At 39.1% G+C, this 25774-nt stretch overlaps 1 protein-coding gene across 1 annotated transcript in view; it reads right to left on the bottom strand.

The window, feature by feature from the left end:
• Positions 1-24976, bottom strand: part of CHPT1 (choline phosphotransferase 1) — a 29732-nt gene extending 4756 nt beyond the window's left edge. Inside the window, exons 1-7 of the mRNA XM_025401489.1 lie at positions 24466-24976; positions 10379-10526; positions 9968-10109; positions 7797-7881; positions 4353-4484; positions 1250-1408; positions 724-849 (exon numbers count right to left, since the gene is read on the bottom strand). Coding sequence (XP_025257274.1) covers positions 724-849; positions 1250-1408; positions 4353-4484; positions 7797-7881; positions 9968-10109; positions 10379-10526; positions 24466-24738 — 1065 coding nt within the window. The 5' untranslated portion in view covers positions 24739-24976. The remainder of the gene's footprint in view (positions 1-723; positions 850-1249; positions 1409-4352; positions 4485-7796; positions 7882-9967; positions 10110-10378; positions 10527-24465) is intronic.
• Between the last annotated feature and the right edge of the window lie 798 nt (positions 24977-25774).

The following is a 25774-nucleotide window of genomic DNA, read 5'->3' as shown; positions in this document are numbered from 1 at the left end:
CTATTCTGTTTTGTTTCCTCAATATTAGCTGACAATTCTCAATACAATAAAGTGCCCACCTTTGCTAGTACTAACCCCATCTAATTTTCCTGTTACTTGCTGTAAACTGGGAATAAAGTCCTTTGGGCAGAGTAAAGTGGCTTTTGGCATCTTTGTACTGGTATTTTGGGGAAGAAAAATAATAGTTATTTTTAGGTACACAGTTGTGTTTCCAAGAATCTAGGTTGTTGGAAACTTGGCCTATAGATATGTGGCCATTTCTACACACAATATGAAATTATTCACAGCTAAGAAGTAATTTCAAATACTCAGAAACATTTATTGTATATATTGTATAGAGTAGATCTTTTTTTTTGAGACAAAGTCTCGCTCTGTCACCCAGGCTGGAGTGCAGTGGCATGATCTCGGCTCACTGCAACCTCTGCCTCGCAGGTTCAAGTGACTGGCCTGCCTCAGCCTCCTGAGTAGCTGGGATTACAGGGATGCACCACCACACCCGGATAATTTGTATTTTTTGGTACAGACAGAGTTTTACCATGTTGACCAGGTTGGTCTCGAACTCCTGACCTCAAATGATCCGTACACCTCAGCCTCCCAAAGTGCTAGGATTACAGGCGTGAGCCACCATGCCCGGCCTAGACTAGATCTTGAGGCTACTGATATCTCACTGAAATAGCTCTTAAGCATGGTTAAAAAATAAATAAAATGGAGAAAAATACTTACCATTGCTATCCATAGAACAACATATTCGTCTATAAAATTATTAAAGTACTGGTCTAAAAATAAAAGACCTGGCCCCAAAAAGACAGTGTCTTGAAGGTACAGTTCACTTTTGGTCATGTGAGCTATCTATAAAAAAATGAAACAAAATAATTTTACTATTAAGTTTTAAATGTGTTAGCTTTTAAGACAATTAATTACAACTTTAATTCAGTATTAAAACAGACCATTTAATCTCACATTTGATATAAGAATCGTTTTCTACACCTTCTCAAATTCACAATTGGGTAGCTTATTAAAGTTTCCAATGTTAAAATTTCTTGATATCAGAAAACTGTCAATGACAACTGCAGCTAAACAATTTAACTGAATATAATATAATTCCTATCACAGTTTGCTTGGAGCACAAATAGCTAATTATTATGATTTTGACACTACAAAAGAAAACCTATACATTTTATGAAATTTCCAGCTTTGTGTTAGAGAATTCAGTATATTATTTATATCATAAATCATAAAAATTTCTTACCACTAATTTTTGTGAGACTTTAGCAAAGACACATCCAAACATTAGGGTGTAAAGACAAGGATGCTTTTCAAACACATTAGTTGCTGACTTTTTATAGATCATTATTGCCAGTATAATAATTAGTCCTATGTGGAGTCCAGGTGACAAGACACTGGTGCCCTAAGAGATAAAGCAGAAAATCAGTATTGTACTTTAACACTGCATTTATTACAATGTAGACATTTTCTGACCATCTATTTTGTGCAAGACGCCTAAAGAACAGTGTAATGTAGTGTATGGCCTACAGGAGTATATAAACCTGAGTTGTGCTTTTCAAGCTTTCACAGAACCTGAGGGTGACAGAGACATAATACAGTGCTACAGATGTCTGATTCCAGTTCGATATTTACACACATTTTAAACTGGCTAAAAATTAATGCAGTTTATTCTATATCAACTTTTACTATGTTGAAGGCCATCCACATGTGGATTGTCAAATTAACATATTTTTGCGGAGATACTGAAATAGAGCTTATTCTGCCAATTCTACAAAACATCACTGATGAAGAAGAGTAAGAATAGTTTAGTTCTATCCAGGTTTCCTTCTTTTTTCCTATTTTCTTTTCTTTTCTTTTTTTTCTAATTTTTTTGTGTTTTTAGTAGAGACAGGGTTTCCCCATGTTGCCCAGGCCAGTCTCGAACTCGGGTTCAAGCGATCCTCCCAGCCTCAGCTTCCCAAAGTGCTGGGATTACAGGTGTGAGCCACTGCACCCAGCCTATCCTGGTTTCTTTCTACACCAACATCCCCACCTCCTGTTTTTTTTCTTTGCATTCAGACTGCAAATGTTCTTTTATGTAAAACTGTAAAATCCAGACCTTACATTTTTATCTGTGTGAATTAGTATCCTCTCGGCACTACTTATCCTAAACAAAATATTGAAATAAATTTGGTATTGAGGTTATTAAATCTATAACCAATTTGAATGGGTTCACAAGAACAGCTTTACTCTTGTTTATTAAGTTTACATATTTTAAGTTAGAACTTACTATAAAATTACAGTAATACTATATTATAAAATTATATACATGACACTGTATAGTAATAAATTATAAAAATCTAATAGCACTTTATATTATGGTTCTTAAATCTCATTTGAGAAAAAAATTCTGCTCCTAAAAAAGTTGGAAAAATACCAGTTTAAGAATTTGAAACCAAGCGCTTCCTAACTTCTGTTTAAGTCATCCTTCAACCATCTAACATTTTTTATGAAAAAAATTTTTTTTTTTTTTTTTTTTGAGATGGAGTCTAGCTCTGTCACCCAGGCTGGAGAGCAGTGGCATGATCTTGTCTTACTGCAACCTCTGCCTCCCAGGTTCAATGGATTCTCCTGCCTCAGCCTCCCGAGTAGCTGGGATTAAAGGCGCCCACCACTAAGCCCAGCTAATTTTGTATTTTTAGTAGAGACGGGGTTTCACTGTGTTGGCCAGACTGGCCTAGAACTCCTGACCTCATTATCTGCCTGCCTCGGCCTCCCAGAGTGCTGGGATTATAAGCGTGAGCCATCGCACCCAGCCGAAAATATTCTTTAGAGTAGACAATGATCATTACTAAATCTTGTTTTCTTCAATGGAACTTAATGTTCCAACTAATGTTCTATGTTATCATCCACAGTTAAGCAACATGTATTCCTAAGCACAGTACTATACTGAGATCAACTGACAAAACACCTCAAAAAATGACAACTTTTCCAAATATATCAAAACTTATATTTCTAGATGAATTGTATACTTTGCTTTTGAATTATGTATATAGTGTATTCATAAATATTGATAATTTATCAATTATGAGGATCCCTTTGAAATTGTCTCGAAAGTCTATTTACGAGTCTTAAAAGAGACTTTTTTTTTTTTTTTTTACTAAAAATGCTATACCTAATGCCACATCTAATGTTTAATACTCTTATTGGACCTTGCTCCAAATGACTTTAAGGATAGAAATTTTGAACTATACAACAAAAGAAATTAAAGTGAATATGCTATAGTTTAAAGCAATCCTAGAAAGGCATTCTTTTTTTTTTTTTTCTTTGGAAACAGAGTCTCGCTCTGTCACCCAGGCTGGAGTGCAGTGGCACCGTCTCAGCTTACTGCAACCGCCGCCTCCTGGTTCAAGCAATTCTCCTGTCTCAGCCTCCCAAGTAGCTGGATTTACAAAAGCATGGGCCATCGTGCCCAGCTAATTTTTTTGTATTTTTGGTAGAGACAGGGTTTCACCATGTTGGCCAGGCTGGTCTCGAACTCCTGACCTCAAGTGATCCACCTGCCTCGGCCTCCCAAATTGGTAGGATTACAGGCATGAGCCACTGTGCCCAGCCCTAAAAAAGGCATTCTAACAATGTTTTGGTATAAGATGGTATCACTGGAATAAGTATTTGTCTTCTTCTGTTCAACTACCTTGAAAATGACAGTAGGCTTTTTAAAAACATAGGTGTTATATTTGTTTAAAAAGTTTGCAGGAATTCCAACTCTTGCCCACTTAAAATTACTGAAGTCTTAAAAAACAAACATGAAAAAATACAAAAGCATTATATTTAATACTTGCATGAGCAAGGTGTAAAGAACACAAGCGCAAAGTATACCCACTTAAGAATTAAGGCTAAAATTTTACCTTTTGAAATATTAGTTCTTTTAAATATATTTCAGCGAAATTTCAATAAAATTTACTTGATGAGTAATAAATTGCCCCATACGTGAAACCATTGACCTCTGGCCACTTTCCTGCCTTCAATCAGGAACTCACATTCCCTACCCTTCCTCCTCTCCCCTACCTCCTCTCCCCTATTAGTTCAAGGCAAAAAATGCAGGAATACAAATGGCAATGCTTAATTATGTGCGGCAATGAAACTAGATGTCAGAAAAGTCTATGCAGAGCAAGCCTGTAGAAAGAGGAAAGTATCAGTTTAAACTGTTTTTAAAATGCTTTTGTACTATGTGCCTAAAATGAATTCTTTAAGATACTTAGTTTCCTTCCCCATTCTTGAACTTTGGCATATTTTAATCTTTTTATAGCTGGTGATAGGAAAATTTATCATAAAATTGATACTGAATGATGAAATTAATGCCTTACTGCTATAGTGGATCCATTCTTGCCAACACCACCATGGAGGATAACATGGAAATAATTTGAACAGGAAAATATTACTCCACCTAGAAATCCAAGAACTGGAAGGATCTTCAATTTTATTTCTAGAATGGGAATCTTTAGGGGTAGAAGAAAGAAACAATTAAGACAACAGAATGTTGGTTTTTTATTAAATAATAAACAATGATAAGCCCTATACAATAAGCTATCCTTTTTCTTGTGATCAAACCTTAACTTCTGGAATATAGTCCAAAGTAATAACTTAAAAACTTTTTTTATTTAACTTTTTTTTAGTTTTTAAATTTTTATTTTTTTTAGAGTAGTCAAGTGCAGTAGTGAGGAGGGAAAAGAGAAAAACAAGGAATTTGACCTGTAACTGACTGTGAGCAATCAACTGAGATAACTATCATTGGACCAGCCTAAAGTGACTTCTTTTTGAAAATGCTTTCTTCATAAGTGAAAAATGAATCCACCAAACCAGCTTAGTCTGTTTACATAACTATGATTAAATGTTTAATGTCATAAGCTTTCATCTGATTTAAACATGAAAAAGGATAGTTCACTTGAATTTAGTAGCTTCTAAAAAGTAGCATCACAGGAAAGGGAGGCACCATGATTTGCATCATAAATGTAGCAAATATCATGATGTGTATGCAAGCAAAAAATCTGTGTAGTTAATATCCAGGATTAAATCTCTAGCAATATATTTACCTGTTGGTCAACTGCTGTTCAAGAAAACTTCCAAAGGCAGCAAAGGATTTAAAAAACAGTAACAATGAATTGCCAGAAGCTATAGGCTACTATGTTTAGAAAATAGACTGAAATAATGTACCAAAATTTGTGGAAACTACAGGTTAATAATTAAATTTAGAAAACCTGAATCAAAAGTAAGTATTCTTGTTGGTAAGAATAAGCAGGTATGTTTTCTTCCTATGATATTGCCAAAACATTGAGTGAAAGAAACAATTTTAAGATTCAATTCCAAATTTAAGACAACCACACCTGACTTAATAACTAGAGTTGTCTAACTGCTTCTAGGTCTACATTTACCTTCTTTTTTATTTTTTACTTTTTTGAGACACAGTCTGCTGTCGCCCAGGGCTGGAGTACAATGGCGCGATCTTGGCTCACTGCAACCTCTGCCTCCCAGGTTCAAGTGATTCTCCTGCCTCAGCCTCCCGAGTAGCTGGGATTACAGGTGCCCACCACCACACCTGGCTAATTTTTGTATTTTTAGCAGAGACAGGGTTTTGCCATGTTGGCCAGGCTGGTCTTTAACTCCTGACCTCAGGTGATCCGCCCGTACATTTACCTTCTTACAGGCACAACCTGAACAGTTACTATAAAAAACACATAGCATCCCTCTGTTATCTTGTATGGGCCTATAGTAGTGTATCCTTGATTCTATTTACTCTTACATGATGAGAGGGAATATGAATGTACTGGGGAATGTACCACTACTATTTAAAAACATGCCCAAACTCTATTTCGGAGCCTACTGACAAATGATAATTGCCAATTCTGACACTAAATGCTACAGGGAATTTTTTTTTGTTTTTTGGTTTTTTTTGTTCGTTTGTTTTTTAAGAGATAGGGTCTTGCTCTGTCACTCAGGTAGGAGTGTAGTCAGTGGCATGATCACGGCTCACTGCAGCCTTGAACTCCTGGGTTCAATCGACCCTCCCGCCTCAGCCTCCTGAGTAGTTGGGACTACAGATGCATGCCACCATGCCTGGCTAAAATTTTAAAGAATTTTTGTAGAGGCAAGGTCTTGCTAAGTTGCCCAGGCTGGTCTTGAACTCCTGGCCTCATACTGTGTTTTTAATGGACTTAATTTTTTTAGAGCGGTTTTAGGTTTGCAACAAAATTTGAGTGGAAAAGTATATAGCCACTCCTCCTTCTGCCAACAACATCCTACACCAGAGTGGTACATTTGTTACAACTGGTGAACCTACACTGACACATCATTATCACCCAAAGTTCATAGTTTACATGAGAGTTCAATCTTGGCGTTGTATATTCTATGTGCTATGACAAATGTATAATGACATGTAGCCACCATTTAGTATCATACAAAATAGTTTTATTGCCCTAAAAATTCTCTGTGCTTCACGTATTCATCCCTTCCTCCTCCAACCCATGGTGACTTCTGATCCTTTTACGGTCTCCATAATTTTGCCTTTTTAAAGAATGTCATATAGTTAGAATCACACAATATGCAGCCTTTTCAGATTGGCTTCTTTCTCTTAGTAATAAACAATTAAAGTTCCTCCATAACTTCTTGGAACTCCATAAGTTCCTCGCATAACTTCTTTTCATGGCTTGATAGCTCAGTTCTTTTTGGCATTAGTTTATCCAACTAAGATGAAGGACATCTTAGTTGCTTTCAAATTTTGGCAATTATGAATAAAGCTGCTATAAACATTTGTGTACACGTTTTTGTGTGGACATAAGTTTTCAAATCATTTAGGTAAATAACAAGGAGTGCAACTGCTGATCATGTGGTAAAACTATGTTCAGTCTTGTATCACTTACTATTTTTACTAGATATATAGCTTAGTGATTACATACAGTCTGGAATCAGTTTTGTTTAATTCCAAACTCCAGTACTTCTCATGTGTCCTTGGACAAATTACTTAATCACCCTAAGACTTATTTATAAAGCATAATAATAATCATACCTATTTCCATAGGATTATTCGGAGGGGCAGATAAAACTGATGGTAAATGTTTAGGAACATAAGTATTGAATGACTGTTAGTTGTTGACTATTGATATCCTTATTATTATTCTTAACACTATGAGCAGAAAGTGTGAGCCAGTTAGACAGTATGGTGGACTTAGGTTGTGGTGACAGGACAATTGTTTCTTCAGAAATGTTCTTCTTTTGCAAAAAAGCTTCAATTTATGACAGTGGCCTCCTAAGAGCCAACTTTTATGAAAATACTGAGGTCACCAAGCAGGCAGAAAATAAAAACATTCCTTAATATGGGAATCTTCACCTCAAAGTAGATTATAAAAATGCAAATTAACTACTTTCCTAATATTGAGTGACAAGTTTTAAATGTAAAATATTTTACTGGACTTATTTTTAAAATATTTATTTTATTTCACCCTGGAAAAAGTTATTCCAATGTGTGTTTTTTGTTGTTGTTTTTGTTTTATTTAGTATTAGGGAAATGAGGTTGTTTTCTTCCATGTGGCAATATATTCATGCATAGGAGGAAATGCCATAAGGTATATAAGATAATACACATTATAAAATGAAGAAAAAAATGTTAAGAAATGGAACAAATATTAAATACAAAAAAGAAAAAAAGAAAAAAAATAAATACAATGCCAAGGATTTTTGAAGAAAATTAACAATACAATACTTTTTCCTAAATATTTGAAAAGTACTTAAATATAAATTTAAATATTCAGATTTACCGTATAGTCCCACATTGTTGCTCCTCCAAATGCAGACAATACAAAGACAATCACTAAAGCTATCTGAATTTCAGTTACATCCACTCTAAAGAGGAAGGACAAAAATAGATAAGGTGTTTGTAAATAAAATTCCTGAATATGGAGATTAATCACGTATTAAATAGCAAAGATGTAAAAATCTCTGTAGGCTTAGTTTATTTTTACCTTTACTTCCATTATTGAATTATCAGCTGACTACACTGTTAAGTTAAAAAGGTTACAGAACAACATGTGTTCACACAGAGTTAACAGTATAAGGAGAGGGAAGATATATATGTACCATATATCAAATTGCTAATAGTTATCACTGAAGTTATGAAGACTTTTATTTTCTAATTTAGGTACTCCTGTAAAGTCTGAAGTTTTTTTTTACAACAATTACCCACTACTTGTGTACATAGGAAAAATTATAATAAAAACAACCATGGTAATGGTGGTAAATACAATTTAAGGCAAATTTAAACACTCCCAGGTCAGTTTCACTTAAAAAGTAGGGAAAATCCCAATAGTCTTCTTTATTGAGGTACTAATCATCACTGTAGTTTTTTTAGTTTCCATAGGCATTTTTCCCCTAATAAATATGCTTAAATTTTTCAAAAAACCACTAACCAACCAGCATCAGTCCCTCTAGTCTGTATTCCCCTGAAGCTGTCATTCTCTCTCCTATGCTCCACTAATAGGCTCACTGAAAATTAGTCAACATTTGTAATTTTCTCCTCTCTTCATGTTTGTTGCCTAATCCACCATAGCCTGGCTTTTGGCCCCATTATTCTACTAAAATTGTTTAAGGTAAATTGACCTTTAATTTTCAATTTCAATTAAAGGATACAAATCTAAGGGATATACTTCATTAATTATCTTGCATAACTTCTTTACAATATTTAAGATGCTGATCATATCCTCTTTCTTGAAAAGTTCTGCTGTGTTTTTATCTATTCCATGTTCTCTCCTGATTTTCCTACTTTGCTGGAGCTCTTCTCATGCTCCTTCTAGACTGCCTCTTCATCCATATCTTAAATGATGCTTTCAGAATTCCATCTGAAATTTTATAGCCTGTGAACAATTTTATCTATACTTAAAACTACCATCTATATGCTAATGACTTCTAAATCCTTATCTCCAATCTACATTTTTTCCCTGAGCTCTAGATTTTGATATCTGTCTACATATTTTACATCTCTGCCTGGATGCCCCAATGTCTTTAGATGGAGGTAATACCCACCTTACGGGATAGATATAAGGAATAAATAAGATAATGCCTGTGGAGCACTTAGTACAATGCCTCAAACATGTAAGTGCTTGATAGGTGGTAAATACAATTATTCCATAATTTAGAATCAACTGCCTGAAGCCTGTCCTCTGCTAAATGACCCATAGTTTTGAGCTTCTCCTGTCATTTATCATTAGAGATTTTTTTCGGAGCTACTGTTTCTCCTTTTCAGCAATAAAGTGGGGCTAAAAAGAATCAGTAGACATGGGAAGCCAAAGCCAAAAATGAGCAAATGACAAAGTTCTTAAAAGGATCAGACTGAGAGGGAGCTATATGAGAAAGAGGAACAGAGAATAGCATTCCTGCTTTGTGCACTATTTCCTGGTCTCTAAGAAAGAGGCACCCGAGGCAGATAATACTATCTAATGTTTAGCACTAGCATTTACAAGGTGCTTTTACATTGTCTCACCAATTGCCTACCACAGTTCAGAGTCTCACGATGACTGTTGTCAAGGGGGGGTTCCCTTTTTGTGCACATGAAGATTCGACCAAAAAAGGACCTTAGACTCCATACTGCATTATTTTATTATGTGAATCAAATGCTTATTTAAGTACTGCATATCCCTTTTCTATATCATCCGGGTCCCTTAATTTTCTTTTAATCCTCTCTGTTGTAAACTTGGGCTAGTGATTAAGTTGGAGAAGGGGAGAAGAAAAATACAATTATTATCAAATAACGTAACTATTTACAGCATACAGAATACCTAAAAGACTAAAGGTGTAGCATTTATGATTACTCCAACGAATTAATTTAAATTACTGATTGAAGCTTTGTTCTCCTTATTATCAATGAATGACATAACAGATTGTGCAAATAAATTCAATTATATTTTTAAATGTACAACTTAAAAAACATACTTACTTTCCAAATCTCAACACGCCTGAAACATAGGTCTGCCAATGAGCGCAATAAAACACAAACATCCCAATAAAAGAGCAGACAAACAACCAGTCAGGATGAGTTCCTAAGCGAGCAGCAATTGAAGCTCCCACTGCCATAAATACTGAAAGAAACAAAGTTTAAGAATCATTAAGAATTAAAAATAATTTATGAAATAATTGCCCTATGCTGTTTAGAAATACAGAGTTCTAAGGAAATAATCATGGCATTAAAATAAAGTACACTTATCAAAATGAATTCTTGACATACTTTATAAACAACTCCATAAATTTGCTCCCAAATGTATATCCATCCAAAAAACTGACCATTCAAACAACTCAGTTCATTTTATTTTTAAGGTATCATAAGAAAAAAAAAAATTAACTAATTTACCTGTGGAAAGAGAGTCACAACCATGGTCAAAGAGCTCCCCTAAAGGAGAACAAGAGTTTGTTCTTCTGGCTTGTTTCCCATCAATGGCATCCAGTGACTGGTAGATAAAAAGTCCCAGTGCACATAAAAGGTATGTCCAGTATGGTGCCTATTAAAAAATGTAAATAAAATAAAGATTGTTAAGTGATAATAAGCTTTTTGAAAACAGCTCAACCTAAGGCTTCACACTTTGTAGCACCCCAGTGTGTCATAAAGAACGTTCCTAACCCTCATTCTACTGATGAGAATTAAACTGAGAAATCAAAATCAAATTAACTGCTTTAAGTCATCTAGGTAGAGGGTGGCAGAACTCCATAATGTGAGAAACAGAAAGTTAAGCAACTGAGCAAGGGTTAGGACCCTGATCTTGATTCCTACATCCATGGCTCTTTTAATATAATACTATGCATTATGCCACAGATTTGAAATTACTCAGTTAAATTTTTGCTGTGAAAAAAGACCTTAGGGGCCAACTGCCGATCTCTGCTTCCATTCACAATGGAATATCAGGGACTAGATTTACTCTCCCACCCTATATAACTAGAAAGGCAATTTTATATAGATAGATAGATAGATAGATAGATAGATAGATAGATAGATAGATAGATAGATAGATAGATAGATAGATAGATAGATAGATAGATAGATAGATAGATAGATAGAGATATATAAACAAAACTACAATTTTCAAACACTACAAGCAGTGCAGGCTTGTGATCCCTGACAGAAGGGGAACAAATGAGATACGCCCTGCGATTGCTCCAGCTAACTTCCCAGGGTCAGTTTCCAGGCCACAGTGCAGGTCCCATGATCAGAACAAGCCCAGCATTCTTGCTGTGTTGAAGAGAAACACAAAGTTCAGGAAGGTCAAGGCAGTTAGGATTTGTGAGGCAGAGTGCCTGAGAGGATGGAGCTGCAAAGAGAGGAGCACAAGTTGTGGAGGTCTTACAGAAGGGTATCTTTCAGTCTTCGGCTGAGAACTCACCTGTGCCTGAATGAGATGAAACTAACAAAGGCCAGGGAGGGAAGCACTGCAACGTAGAAGGTCAGACAATTCTCGAAGCTCATACAAGGCTGGGACATTCATGTTCCCGCCAGGCAAAGCAAAAAGCCTCATTAACACTTGGGGCATTGGGTAAAGTTCTCAGAAGTGTACTGCCTTACCAGCAGGCATAAATTAACCATAGACTGAAGGCTTCTCTGGACAGCCCTAACGAAACTTAAAATCCAGCCTCAAAAGGATCCAAGTAATTCCTGGCAACTTAACTACAGTCAACACAAAGTACATCTTAGAGGAAAAAATCTAGTATCCCAAATGTAAAATTCACAATGTTTGGCATTCAGTAAAAAATTACCAGTCATGCAAAGAAGCAGGAGAATATAATTGACAACTAGGAGTAAAATCCATATAATCAGAATACAATCAGAATCAATATGAACAGAAGTTAATAGAATTAGCCTATGAGGACATTAACATAGTTATTATAAATATGTTCCACATGTTCAAGAAAGTAGAAGAAAACACGAAAATTATAAACAGAAATGGAAGAAAAGACTCAAGTGAAACCTCTAGAAATGAAAAATACGATATTTGAATTGTAAAATAAACAGGGTGAGATTAACAGCATATTAGACACCACAGAAGAAAAGATCAATGAGCGTGTACCAATGGACTACCAATGAAAACTACTCAAAATGACGAAAGAAGAAGGACTAAAAAAAATTGAACTGTGCATCAGCGAGTGCTGGGACAACAGAAAGCAGTCTAGCACATACGTAACTGGAGTCTTAGAGAAAAGAGCAGATGGGGCATGAAAAATAAACGAAGAAATAAAGGATGAAAAATGTCCAAAGTTGATGAAATCTATAAACCCACATGTCCAAGAAGCTCAACAAACCCCAAACAGAATAAATATTTTTTAAAAACCCATCAAGGCACATCATAATCAAATCAATGAAAACTAGTAATAAGGAGAAAATCACAGGCCAGGTGTGGTGGCTCACACCTATAATCCTAGCACTTTGGGAGGCCAAGGTGGGTGTATTGCTTAAACCCAGGAGTTCAAGACCAGCCTGGGCAACACGGCGAACCCCTTCTCTAGAAAAGATATAAAAAGTAGCCTGGTGCGGTGGCGTACACTTGTAGTCCCAGCTACTCAGGAGGCTGAGGTGGGAGGATCACCCAAGCCTGGGGAAGTCGAAGCTGCAGTGAGCAGTGATAGTGCCACTGCACTCCAGCCTGGGTGACAGAACAAGACCCTGTCTCACAAAATAAATAAAATATCATATTCGGTTCCAATGAGCATGTTCTTAAAAGTTTATGTTGGAAACTATGAAACAATTTAAGAAAGGGCAAACAGAAAACTGAGCAGTCATCATGATAGTACAAAAATGAAAAACAACACATCCCACCTAGAATCTTTCGAAAGAATCCCAAAGTGTCTTGCAGAGAACAATTCTGTTAACCTAGTAAATTCTTTTCAACTAGTCCATTCTTTTTTAAAGATATATTTTATTCTGTATACAACATGATGTTATGGGATATATAGATAGATGGAAACGGTACTAAACTGAAGCAAATTAACATATTCATCATCTCACATAGTTACCCATGTTTTTGTTTTGTGGCAAGAGCAGCTAAAATCTATTCATTTTACAGTTCAATTTTTTTTTTAACCTATACCCCTCAGGTTGTACATCAGATCTCTAGACCTGCTCATCTTCCAAAGCTGTAATGTTGTTTCCTTTGACCTGCTTCTTCCCATTTCCTCCCCTTTATGCCCCTCTGCTCGTGATAACCAGTTTCTTTCTCTATCTTTGAATTTTTTTTTTTTCAGATTCTGTATATAAGTGAGATTAAGATCACACAGTATTTCTCTTTCTGTGTCTGGCTTATTTCACTTAGCATAATGTCTCCCAGGCTCATCCATGTTGTGGTAAATGGCAAGATTTTGTTCTTTAGGGCTCAATAATATTCCATTGTGTATACTACAGTTTCTTTATCCATTCATAGGTTAACAGACACTTAGGCTGTTTCTGTATTTTGGCTATTGTGAATAATGCTACAACAATCATGGGAGTCCAAATATCTTTTTAAGGTGGTGATTTCATTTCCTTTGGGTATGGTTTTATAGTTTGTGTTCTTATATTTAGGTATTTTATCATTTTGTGTTTATTTTTGTACACAGTGTAACACAAGGTCCAATTTCATTCTTTTGGCCTATGGAAATCATTTTCCCAGCATCATTTATTGAACAGACTATCCTTTCCCCATTGTGTCCTCTTGGTGCCCTTGTCAAAAATTAGTTGGCCATATAAAACTAGCCAATTCTTACCCATTTTTTCTACTATGAGAAATTGTTTTTAATTTTGATGATTAAAGGAAAGCAAAGTTACACGTCAAACATATGTAAAATTGGAAGTTGAAGTTATCAAAATTTCTGTAATGACAAAATGTCAGAGGGATCTTCCATTTCTCTATGTAACTCTTTATACTGAAAATCTGGAGCTTCTCAAGGAGAACTCTAAAAGTCAACATTTAAAGCTTAATTCTGACCTCTGATCTGAGAAACTAGCTGCAGGCAGGTCTAATGGTCAGGTATTAACAGAAATTCATACTGAAATAAATTTGATTAACCCTTACACCACATGGTGGTGACTCTGTCCCAAATTATATCCCGCTCTTCATTTAGAAAAGGGAAATAAAGACTGTTCAACCGTTTAAAAGTACTTCATTAGGATACTAGAGGCGTTTAAATAGGGAGAGACTGGGAATTTAAACAGGGAAGAGAGGAAGTCTAGGCAGAAACCAAAGTTTCCGGCTGAAAGTAAAAGGTTTACTGGAGTCAGTGACTAGATCCATGTTCCTGGAACAGGTAATTTACAAGAGATAATATTGCAAAGGTAATGTGATCTTAAACAGTATAACAAAGGGCATTTCTTTTCTTTCCTTTTTTTTTGTTCTTGAGACAGGGTCTCCCTCTGTTGCCCAGGCTGGAGTACAGTGGAGGATCGTGGCTCACTGCAACCTCCGCCTCCCAGGCCCAAGTGAACCTCCCCCTCAGTCTCCCGAATAGCTGGGATTACAGGCACACACCACTACACCCAGCTAAATTTTTGTATTTTTGGTAGAGATAGGGTTTCGCCATGTTGCCCAGCCTGGTCTCCAACTTCTGACCTCAGGTGATCCACCTGCCTCAGCCTCCCAAAGTGCTGGGATTACAGGCGTGAGCCACCGTGCCCAGCTAACAAAGGGCACTTCTAATGTATTATTTCAATTAATAAAGAAATCCACAGAGATAGGGCAGTTATTATCATATTCTTTTTATTAAAGATGAAAGTGAAACATACGGAGGAGTGATAATTTACATCAAGGTAAGTACTTAGGCTGGGTCCAGGAACTAGATCGAGTCTTCCGACTTGCCCTTTGATGAGGTTTATCCTACCACAAGCCACACAGACTGAATGGAACTCTTTGCCTGAAATCTTCACAAACTCCCTATTCCATCAAACCTGCTGATAAGCACTTTCCCCCTCACACAATACAGTTTCAAGTGGCAGTGAGCCACAGGAAATGGTGCCAGCCACAAGAGTCTTTCTTTAAAACCCAGAAAAGCACAATGATCTGCCAATATTTGATTCACTCCTTTTCCAATTCTTCCCAAATCTTTCCAAGTTTTCCCAGTCTTCCCAAGGCCTCAGAAGCCAGACCTATCTTCTCTTTTCCACTGGTCACCACCTCCATTCCTAGGTGAAAGCTATTAAATAGTTTGCATATTCTCACTTTTTTTCTAATTTCCTAGCCAGGAAGTTATACACTCCCACTATAGTCTCAAAGACACAAAGCTTATACTGGAAAAAAGCAAACCAAGTCTGATAGTCCATCAATTTATTCAATTTTACACATGATTTACTTTTCCAGAAAACATCCAGAGGTGAACTGCACCTCTGACAAAATCCTGTATGCTCTCTGCATTCTCTGGGAAAAGGCCCATAAGTATAAGAATCTTAACATTTCCATATTAAGAGACAGAAGTACACAGTGACTGAAGGAGAGATTGAGGTGAGAGAGGAGGCATCTACTTCTCTTCTTCCTTGCCCACAACCCTGTGACTCACTGAGAAACAGCACTAGTACTTTCATCTCTGTCTCCCTAATCAACGCCACGTGCCCCCCACATACCCAATCCAAAACTCCAAAATTAACTCTTCCCTTTTCCTTGCCCTCTCACCTAAGATATTTCATTTTCTAAGGCTGAACTGATTAAAGCACAGAGAGGGCAGGGATTGTGTCTTTCTCACTCACGCCTACATTCCCAGGACTGTAGAACATTACTCTGGCACAGACTATATGTTTAACCAATATCCCTCAATTAATGGACCAAGTGTGACAATAAAGGTCTTTGTGCAGAAATAATTTTCTATTTGTATTACAGGAGATTTAGGGGAGGGCCTTCACGTGCTTAGTTTAGGAGCACATCAAGGAGCACATGAGTTTAGGAGTAGCTCTTCTGGCCACTCCTAAACTAATCTTAGAAAAAGTAAAAGATATAGAATGCCCACAAGCTCTTTATTCACTATGAGTCTCTTCACAGCATAACTCTCAATCACCCACCTTCATACTCCAGCTCCATTCCACCCACAAAGTCCTCTTGTTTATTTATGACTTCATACTATTTCATGGCTTTTTCCTTTCTAAACACTCTTCTCACCCAATTCAGCAAAGCACTCATGTGCTCCCTCCTTCAAGGACTGCCTGATATACCTCTTACTCCACCTAGGGAGAGTGGAGTAAGGGAGAAATCAAAGGACACAAACCTACCTATCTCCAATCATTCCATTCCTACCTACTCCCTTAAAAATACACCTTCTACAAATATTTTTCAGGGTTAAAGCAGTCTTCACAAATATATAGGTCTTCTGTTGTACAAAACATGCTCATTAGATGGTTAGTACCTCAGGTATACAAATATAAGGAACTACATAAGGATGATGTTCATGGCTTTATAACAATGTACTATTTCGGTTGTATAGTTTCCTTGATTTTAAATGACTTCACAGGCAGCAGAACAAATTTAAAAAGCAAAGCTTTGAAATTATCGTCTTTAGTTAATGAAGTAAAGATCTAATTTAACCAAGGGAAGTAATTCTACATAAGTCATTGTTTCATAATTATAGCCTCCCATTTTTTCAAATAAGAGTTGTCTAACTCCATTTTCTGTTGCTATAACAGAATACTAGACACTGGATAATTTAGAAAGAAAAGACTCATTTGGCTCATGGCTCTGGAGCCTGGGAAGCCCAAGAGCATGACACTGGCATCTGATGAAAGCCTCATGCTGAGATCCACTGAGCTCACTGGACAAATTTCACTTACAGCCTCAAAATACTGATTTTTCTGGAACATCTTAGGTCTTCTCTAAATGAAAATAGTAGACTAGATAGTTTCTGAGGTATGTTTCAGGTCTAGATTGATGTGATCTCATTGGTATGTGGCCCTCTCTTTCATATTAGAATGTAATCCTCTCATGGGCATGAGACACGTATTTTCTTTATCTCTCTTCCTCTCTCCCTCTCTTCCTCTCTCTTTCTCTCTCTTTCTCTCTTTCTCTCTCTCTCTTTCTTTCTTTCTGAGACAGAGTCTCGCTCTGTCACCCAAGTTGGAGTGCAGTGGTGCAATCTTGGCTCACTGCAACCTCTGCCTCCCAGGTTCAAGTGATTCTCCTGCCTCAGCCTCCTGAGTAGCTGGGATTACAGGTGTGCACCACCATACCTGGCTAGTTTTTGTGTTTTTAGTAGAGACGTGGTTTCACCAGTTGGTCAGGCTGGTCTCAAACTCCGGACCTTGTGATCCACCCACCTAAGCCTCCCAAAGTGCTGGGATTACAGGCATGAGCCACCATGCCTGGCCACGTATTCTATTTTAAAAAATCTTCTATAGGAGCTAAATACATAGATGATGAAAATCAGACTGGGTGTGGTAGCTCACACCTATAATCCCACCACTTTGGAAGGCTGAGGCAGGCAGATCACTTGAGGCCAGGAGTTCAAGACCAGCCTGGCCAACATAGTGAAACCCCGTCTCTACTAAAAATACAAAAATTAGCTGGGCGTGGGGGTACACGCCTGTAATCCTAGCTACTCGGGAGGCTGAGGTGGGAGGTTCACTTGAGGCCAGTAGGCCAAGGTTGCAGTGAGCCAAGTGAGACCCTATCTCAAAAACAAACAAACAAAACAAAAAAGCAACGGGAAGAATACATGCCCCAGGTTTTTCTTGCAGAGTGGTTAGGGGCATAGACTCTATATTCTACTTGCATCCACATTTGCTCTGCTACTTACTGGCTAAGTGAGTTGGATGAATTACTTTACAGTGCCTTAGTCTCTCCATTTGAAAATGGTAATAATCATTGCTCCTCTCTCATTGTGAAAATTAAATGACTTATCACATGTAAAATGTTTATAAAAGTGCTAGGCATATGGAAGGAGCTCAGTATTTGTTAGTTACTGTTATTACTGATACTGCATCAGATAATTTTAGGTGATCTGTAGGTAAACTTTTCATCTGAATATTTATATTTATTTTAATATATTTTGAAAAAATTTAATGTATTTTGAAAAATAGGGCCAGGTGTGGTGGCTCATGACTGTAATCCCAGCACTTTGGGAGGCTGAGGTGGTTGGATCACCTGAGGCCAGGAGTTCGAGCCCAGCCTGACCAATATAGTCAAACCCCATCTCTACTAAAAACACAAAATTAGCCAGGCATGGTGGCACACACCTGTAATCCCAGCTGCTTGGGAGGCTGAGGCAGGAGAATCACTTGAAGCCAGGAGGCAGAGGTAGCAGTGAGCCAAGATTGCACCATTGCACTCCAGCCTGGACAACAGCAGCGAAACTCCATCTCAAAAAAAAGAAAAATAGCATATCATATCTATGATTTAATAAATACTAAGTCAGAGTAAGAGTCTAAGTTTGTAAAAGAGAGTTGATTTAAAGTTGACGTAAAGAAAAATAGTAAATAAAAGTGAGTATAGATAATATATAAAAGCAAAAATCTTCCCAAACTAGGAAATATTGGAACTATACAATGTTCATTATGTAAATTTTTATACTGAAAACAAACAAACAAACAAAAAAACCAACTCTTTGCTTGAAATGGCCTTGGATGAATTGACAGCTATGCAGAAGAGAATTAGATAACCAATAACCATTAGGTCAGCTGGTAACAAGAAGATTTCAATTATCCAAATATTGATTGACTTCTTTCTTCATGAAAATAGAAACCGCATTTCTAAGAGGTAGGAAGAAAGGAAATTAGAAGACATACTGTGCATATGTGAAAAAAATGTAATGTTAGTATGCTGTTAAAGGTAGACTTTCTACCCAGACAGGTGACTCTTAAGATTTTTTTTTTTTTTCATTTCATTATTCCAAGGGTCACAAGAGACTCTATGATTTTTAAAAGAGAATTTATGGAATTTCTAATAGACTGCTAACCTGACTCTGGAAGACATAAGAAGTAGAAATGACTGATTGCTCCATTCCTGCAACTGCTCTAACCCAGTAAGTGCCTAAGATGTGGTTATGACATTGTTTACTGGGAGCCTGTGATAGGCAGAGCGCTTCCTTGTTTACAGAGGGAGGGTTCCCACCTGAGACCTGCGGAGGCTCCAGAGGAGCCTTGGTGGTCAGAAAAGGTAAGACCACTCTCTGCCAAGCCAATCAGGAAGGCCCTAGGGACTTACTGGTTTCGACCCAGACCTTTGGTCTTGGCTCAGTTTAAGAATCAGCATTTGAGAAGAGCACATCCATTTTTAGGAAATTAGGCAGGTTATAAGCTGCAGCAAAGGAAACCAGACAGACATCGCACATAAATGCAGTTAAACCAGCACTTCGGGGCCAACGGGGTTTTCTCACGACCTGAGAAATCTGTACTTTGAAAGGTGGCCTTTATTTTTATATTTAGTGTGAATCATTTTGATTTTCTTTCTTCTTTAATACTTACTAGGGTTCTTGTTGAAAATGCCAGCCTGTCACTGTGCTAAGGAGGACAAAAAGAGCGAGAGGTGTGAAGAGAATTGTCCTGAGGCCAAATGTATTATCCACATCAATTGTACTGGGTAGCTTCTGTTCTGTTCTTTAACTTCACAAAACTCAAGTGGTCTGGTTGTAGCCTTATACCCCAATCAAATGCACCAGGGGGAAAATTTAAAGCTTCTTCTAAATACCACAATGCCATGTTTTATCCACACTTGAACCAGAATTTGAAAGGAGAAACAGTTTTATTCTTTAGGAATTAAGTATAGTGAAGCCATAGGAATCAAGGGAAAGCTACCTCCACATTCTGGAGTTTACATTTTGTTTTAATGAGAGAGGTCACGCCCTTACAAGAGTCCTGCCTTAATAAATGATGCTTGAAATGTTACTCAGCTGGTTTAAAAAAAAGTGGGAGTAAAAGAGTGATTAAAAAGGAAATATACTAGATCTCAAGAAACCAAACCTATAAAAAAAAGTCTGAGTAGGAATCTAAAGGTTATTTTCTTTTCTTTCTATTATTCCCCCCCCAAAAAAATAACTCTTCAATATGTAATACAAAGACAATATTTAGTACAAAGATAACCTTAAGAAATGGTTTATTCTCTGTTTAAAATATGAGTTATTTAAATGAGTTATTTAAACAGAGAATAAACCATTTCTTAAGGTGTTTCTGGCATGCTCAGGTATACTTGCTTTTCAGTTCAACTCTTTATCATCATAAACACAAGAAATGCATTAATTAATGCCCTTTGAACTGACCTTAAGCTAGGCACTTGTTCCTGCTATAAACATATTCTTAATAAAGACACTGACATGGATTTATATGTACAGATCACAAAGACAGGGCAGAAACATTTAATCAGATATGTAATAGAGAATGGAGTAACAGTTTATACCAGTCAAACACAAGTGCATGGAGTTAGTAGGAGAGAATGCTACTAGGCTGGAGCTAGAAGAACTAGATTCAAATCACTGGGTAGGAATATATATATATATATATATATATATATATATATATATATATATATGTGTGTGTGTGTGTGTGTGTGTGTGTGTGTGTGTGTGTGTAGGAATTGCATTAAATAATCTCTAAGGTCCTTCCAAACTCTAAGAATCTGTGATTCTATTTTAAGATTAGGTAGCCAAGGAATGGGGACCAGGGACTACCTACTTAGGGTGATGTTCAGATAGAACTGCTTCATCAAAGTGAGGAGACAAAGTTCTTGTTTTCTCCATTTGCCCTAACACTTGCTTACTCTACTTAAAACTACCAAGGCCAAACAATTGCTAGGTATTTAACCCAAGAACAGCTAAAACTGAATAAGGATTGAAAAACATCATCTCTTGACATTACATTGTGTTATTTCATTCATGCATCTGTTTGATGCAAAATTATAAGCATCTGTTTGATGTAAAGCACTGTGCTATAGAGATTATACAAATGAACGAGCAATTGCTGTCTGAACTTAAAATCAAGTAGGTTGTCCTGCGCAATAAGGACACAGATAACCAAAATAAAATGGTGAAGATCCACAGGAGAGCTACAAAGCCCTACAAAGGAAGCATAGCTTCTGGCTTGGAATCCTGGCCCCCACTTAAATGTATGTGACTCTAGAAGAGGTTAATTTTCCTTCAGTTTCTCATCTATAAAATGAGGATATTAGTAGTACCTTATTCATAAGGTTGTGAGAGGATTCAATGAGATAATAGGATAAAAGTGACTTAAAATCATCTCTGATACACAGTAAATACCCGGTAAAAGTTATTATTGTCATTATCATGGGAATTCAGAGTGGTAGATTTCACTTAGGAAAAGGAATATAACTTTCATCAGGATATAGTGTTAGAATTGGGTGTTGAAAGATGGGTACATAGTTGGATAACTGGTACAGAAGAAAGGAAGAGGAAGGGGAAAAGAGAGGGATAAGAAGGAGAAAAATCCTTGCTATAGTAAGAAGTTCAATTTGGCTGGAGTAGAAAGTTCCTTAAAAGAAATGATGGCTTGAAAAGCAGTTTGCAGAAGGTAAATATTAATCACAACTTTCTTTTCTATTAGTTTTCCTTTATCCCCAGTCATGTTCTAGAAATTAGCATTGTAGTTAAAAACATATCAAATGTTGTTATTAATGCACTCAGTATTAAAGCCTATATGAGTAGATAAGGCCAAGCATCTAAATCCAAAAACCTTATGTGTTTTTTCTGACCCTTTCTGAAAGCAACCTGTCAAGTCTGAAAAGCACTAAGAATTCTTAAGTCAGAGAATCAGAAAACAAGTCTCAAGCTAGGTGAAAGTCACGTAACATCTCTGGGCTTCAATTTCCTCTTATGAAATCATATACTACTGTTACTTTAGGATAGATGGATAGAAGAAATATTGAGGTGGTAGGAAGGCCATTGCAGGGAGAGGAACACTTGCCAACCTCTTTGGCTGATACAAGACACAAATGCAACCATGGATGTAAGAGCACTTTACATATTTGTATTATATAAAACATAAGATCTTTTTATTTTTGAAGTCATACCAACTTAGATCTGAATCCTACCTGATCCAGTCATTTGCTAGTTCTATGACCTTAAGGGAAAATAGCCAGAAACTGCTATGCTCTTCACACTATTGCTGGGCTTTCACCAAACAAACAATGTGGATCCTGTAACGGCATATCCCCTCCCTGCATCAGTCACTCAGAAGCATATGCAGGTTCTAATGACATACATTTCAGAAACTCTTGTTTTTAACTCTCATTTTCCCTTCTGGGGCCATTTGATTTTGCACTTTATTTTTAAATGCCTCCAATCCCCACCCTCCACCCTTTTTTTTTTTTCACGAGGCTGATCCTAAAGACTAATTAATCATAAATGTACCTCTTCCATCAGGCCTCCATTTACCTCCCTAAGCAGAAGGTCTTGACTTTTTTTGTATGCCCTGCTCTTTCTAAGTGTTCAACAAATGCTTCTTAAATTAATAATAACATTGAAGAGTCCACAACTTAACTGGCCAATATCAGAAACATCCAAATGCTGTTAGCTAAATCTGGACCCAATCAAAACTAAACTTCATTATGTGTTTTCAGGATGTTGTCTAATAACAGTAATATTTATAATGTGTTGAGTAATATTTTTAATTTGTTAGGCACATCACAATCTTTTACATTTATCTGCATATATATCATTTGGTCCTCACTGCATCCTTCTCAAGTTGTTCTGGCAGGCATTATTTTCTATTTTATATGTGGGAACACAGACCCAGCAGGTCTGTGGTGGAAGAGTCAGTTAGAAACCAAGACCTCCACTTCCAACCCAGCAATCCTTTCATTCTAATACACTCCCTCTGGTAAATTCTAGAAACAGGCAGCAAAACAACCAAAAACTAAAGCAGTTTACCTTTTCATATGTAATATGTAAATGAATAGCAATGGCAAATGACAATGGGAATGTCTACTAATAAATATGTAATAAGCCTGGCGCAGTGGCTCACCACTCCTGTAATCCCAGCATTTTGGGAGGCCAAAGAAGGCGGATCACTTGAGGTCAGGGGTTCGAGGCCAGCCTGGTCAACATGGTGAAACCCCGTCTCTACTAAAAATACAAAAATTAGCTGGCCGTGGTGGCAGGCGCCTGTAGTCCCAGCTACTCAGGAGGCTGAGGCAAGGGAATCGCTTGAACCCGGGAGGCAGAGGTTGCAGTGAGCCAAGATCATCACCACACTGCTCTCCAGCCTGGGTGAGAGAGCGAGACTCTGTCTCAAAAGAAAGAAAGAAAAAGAAAAGAAATACATAATAAGCATATCGATCAATTGACAAGATATTTTAAAATGTAGGCTCAATCAAATTTTTGTTTTTAAAGGATCCATGAGCCTGGCCAACATGGTGAAACCCCGTATCTACTAAAAATACAAAAGTTAGTCCGGCCGTGGTCGCGCGCACCTGTAATCCCAGCTATTTGGAAGACTGAGGCAGAAGAATGGCTTGAACCCTGAAGGCGGAGGTTGCGGTGAGCTGAGATCGAGCCACGGCACTCCACCCTGGGTGACAGAGTAAAACCCTGTCTCAAAAACAACAACAAAATGGATGCATGCATGGAGGGCATGAAATATTTCCACTGTATTTCTGTTAATCCAACCTCAACCCCCATGAGTCCTCCACAAGGCCTACACTCAAATTATTATAAAGGGACTTCACTATTTGGAGCAGAGGATAGAAAGTAATGTCACAGAATGTGCAATGTAAGATTTATCCCACGTAGTATAAACTATAGATGGGAGTGAACTCCACTCTGCCCCCTATCTCTCCACAGTCAACCCAAAGGGTGCTTCTGATGAACAGCTATCCAAAGCCTAAATTTACTCCTTATTTTGGACAAAGGTCAAATGTAATTATTGCTGATAAAATGTTGGGCTTTTTTAATCCCTAGGTTGTGATGACAAAAAAAAAATTTGCCTTGATAATATTCCAGTTTGTTTTTCTTGAAAAAGTCGATGAAGCAAAGAGGAAGTTACCTCTTAACTTATCTTTGATCAGCGCTATCAGTCATTTCAAGATCACTAGTTCAACCTTCCAGAAACGAACGGTTATGAAAGTATTCAAAGAGCGTCTCGGGCTTGGCACAAGTCCCTGTGCCAGGCAGGACGGAGATGGGGGTGTTCAGCCCCTAGTGTGCAAAGCACCCGACCGCGGGTCCATCCCACAGGTTGGCGCCCATGGGATGGCAGCTGGGCAGGGGCCCTCCGGCCGGTCCGCGGCCGCAGGGAGGATCTGCGCGGACATAGGCCCGGGGGCAGTGACCTTAACAGCCCCTCCACTGCCCAGGGAAGGCTCAGGATGGTCACAGGATTGGGATAGTGGCGTGACAGTCTCCAGGCGGCCCGGGGTGGGCACCGCCCGGGGCAGAGGCCAGTCAGCCCCTCCGGGACCCAGGAGAGGCTCAGCCGCGCGTGGGTCTGCCCTTTCCCCGGCGCTTGCAGTGACCCGCCCGCAGCGCATCTGGGGCCAGGCTCGGGCGAGCGGCCAGCCCTACCTCCTCGGTGGCCGTGGGACAGTAGGAGATGAGCACGAGCGTGGTGACCACGTTGACGGCGAGCCCGAGCAGGGTGATGGAGTTAGGGGCCATCCAGAGTGGGATCCACTGCAGCAGCCAGGTCCAGTAGAGCTGCAGCGGCGGCTCGAGCAGCGAGACACCCGCCGCGCTGTAGCGGTGCTCCTCCAGTCGCCGCAGCTGCGCCGCGCTCAGCGGCTCGCTCAGCGCCCTCAGCCAGCGCGGCGCGGGCCTGGCCCCGACGCCTGCCGCCATGGCCGCCTGCGGGCCCCGCCGCCGCCACCGAGCGCAGCCCGCGCCTGGTATTGGGGGCAGGGAGAGGCGGAGGGAGGGGCTGGCGGCCGGGACCTGCGCCGGCCGGGCTGGACTCACCGGTCGGGCCCGCACGGCGGAGGTCGAGGTCAAGCCGGGCTGCCCGGGTCCCGGGGCCCCAGCCCCGAAGCGGTGGGGCCGCGGGTGCGGCTCGCGGGTGGGGCCGAGCCTTGGGGAGGGGTCCGGCTGGGGGCGGGGCGGAGGGGTCCGGCTAGGGGCGGGGAGGCGGTCGCGGCGCTCGCGGGTCACCCTCGGCGCCAGCCAACGGCAGCCTGTTATTGGCATCCAGGTCCCTGACTCCCCAGGGGCCGGCTGCACTGCGCCTGAGGTCTGATTTCTTAACCCGCGGCGTCCGATTACGCCCTGAGGTCGTCTCCTCGCGGGCTGCACCGCGACCTAGCCAGTTTCTCTCCTAGGGGTGGGAACACGACTCCTGTCGCCCAGTGTCAACCGCTGCAGGACCGCGCTGCCTGCAGAGCCTGGGGGTTTTCGTGTGAGAACACAGTTCTGCAGGTCTGGGGTCACCGGGGTGACGACCCCATCTGTCCCGCTTGGTAAAACACATAAGCACGATTCTCCCTTTCTGCGCGGAGGAAGGCGGCTCTGCCATGTATTCGCCCTAGAAACCCCTCACTGCGGGTTCAGAGACCAAGGTTTTGAAACTGAAAATCAAGGCTGAGAAACACTGAGAAGGAGACCGAATGGCTGAAATCCCAATACCTATTTTCTTCAGCGCATTTGATACCAACAAGGGTGGATATTTTTACACATGCTTTTCCCTGGAATAGAGGTCAGGAACCCAGGAGTGTCCTCCCCCTGCACGGGGGAACAGGCTGGCTTGCCACACGCATTGGTAGGTCACCGGCCCCTTATCTCACAGTGCGCTCACTTGGACAGGGGACATCTGTCATAAACATGTTCTGTTGCACAACCTGAGACAGGCCTGTCTCTTGCTTTGCTCTTCACTTCATGGTTCTGA

This window comes from Theropithecus gelada, chromosome 11, assembly GCF_003255815.1.
Source record: "Theropithecus gelada isolate Dixy chromosome 11, Tgel_1.0, whole genome shotgun sequence".
Taxonomy (NCBI): domain Eukaryota; kingdom Metazoa; phylum Chordata; class Mammalia; order Primates; family Cercopithecidae; genus Theropithecus; species Theropithecus gelada.
The sequence above is the reverse complement of the archived record's forward strand: the minus strand, read 5'-3'. Positions and strand labels throughout refer to the sequence as shown.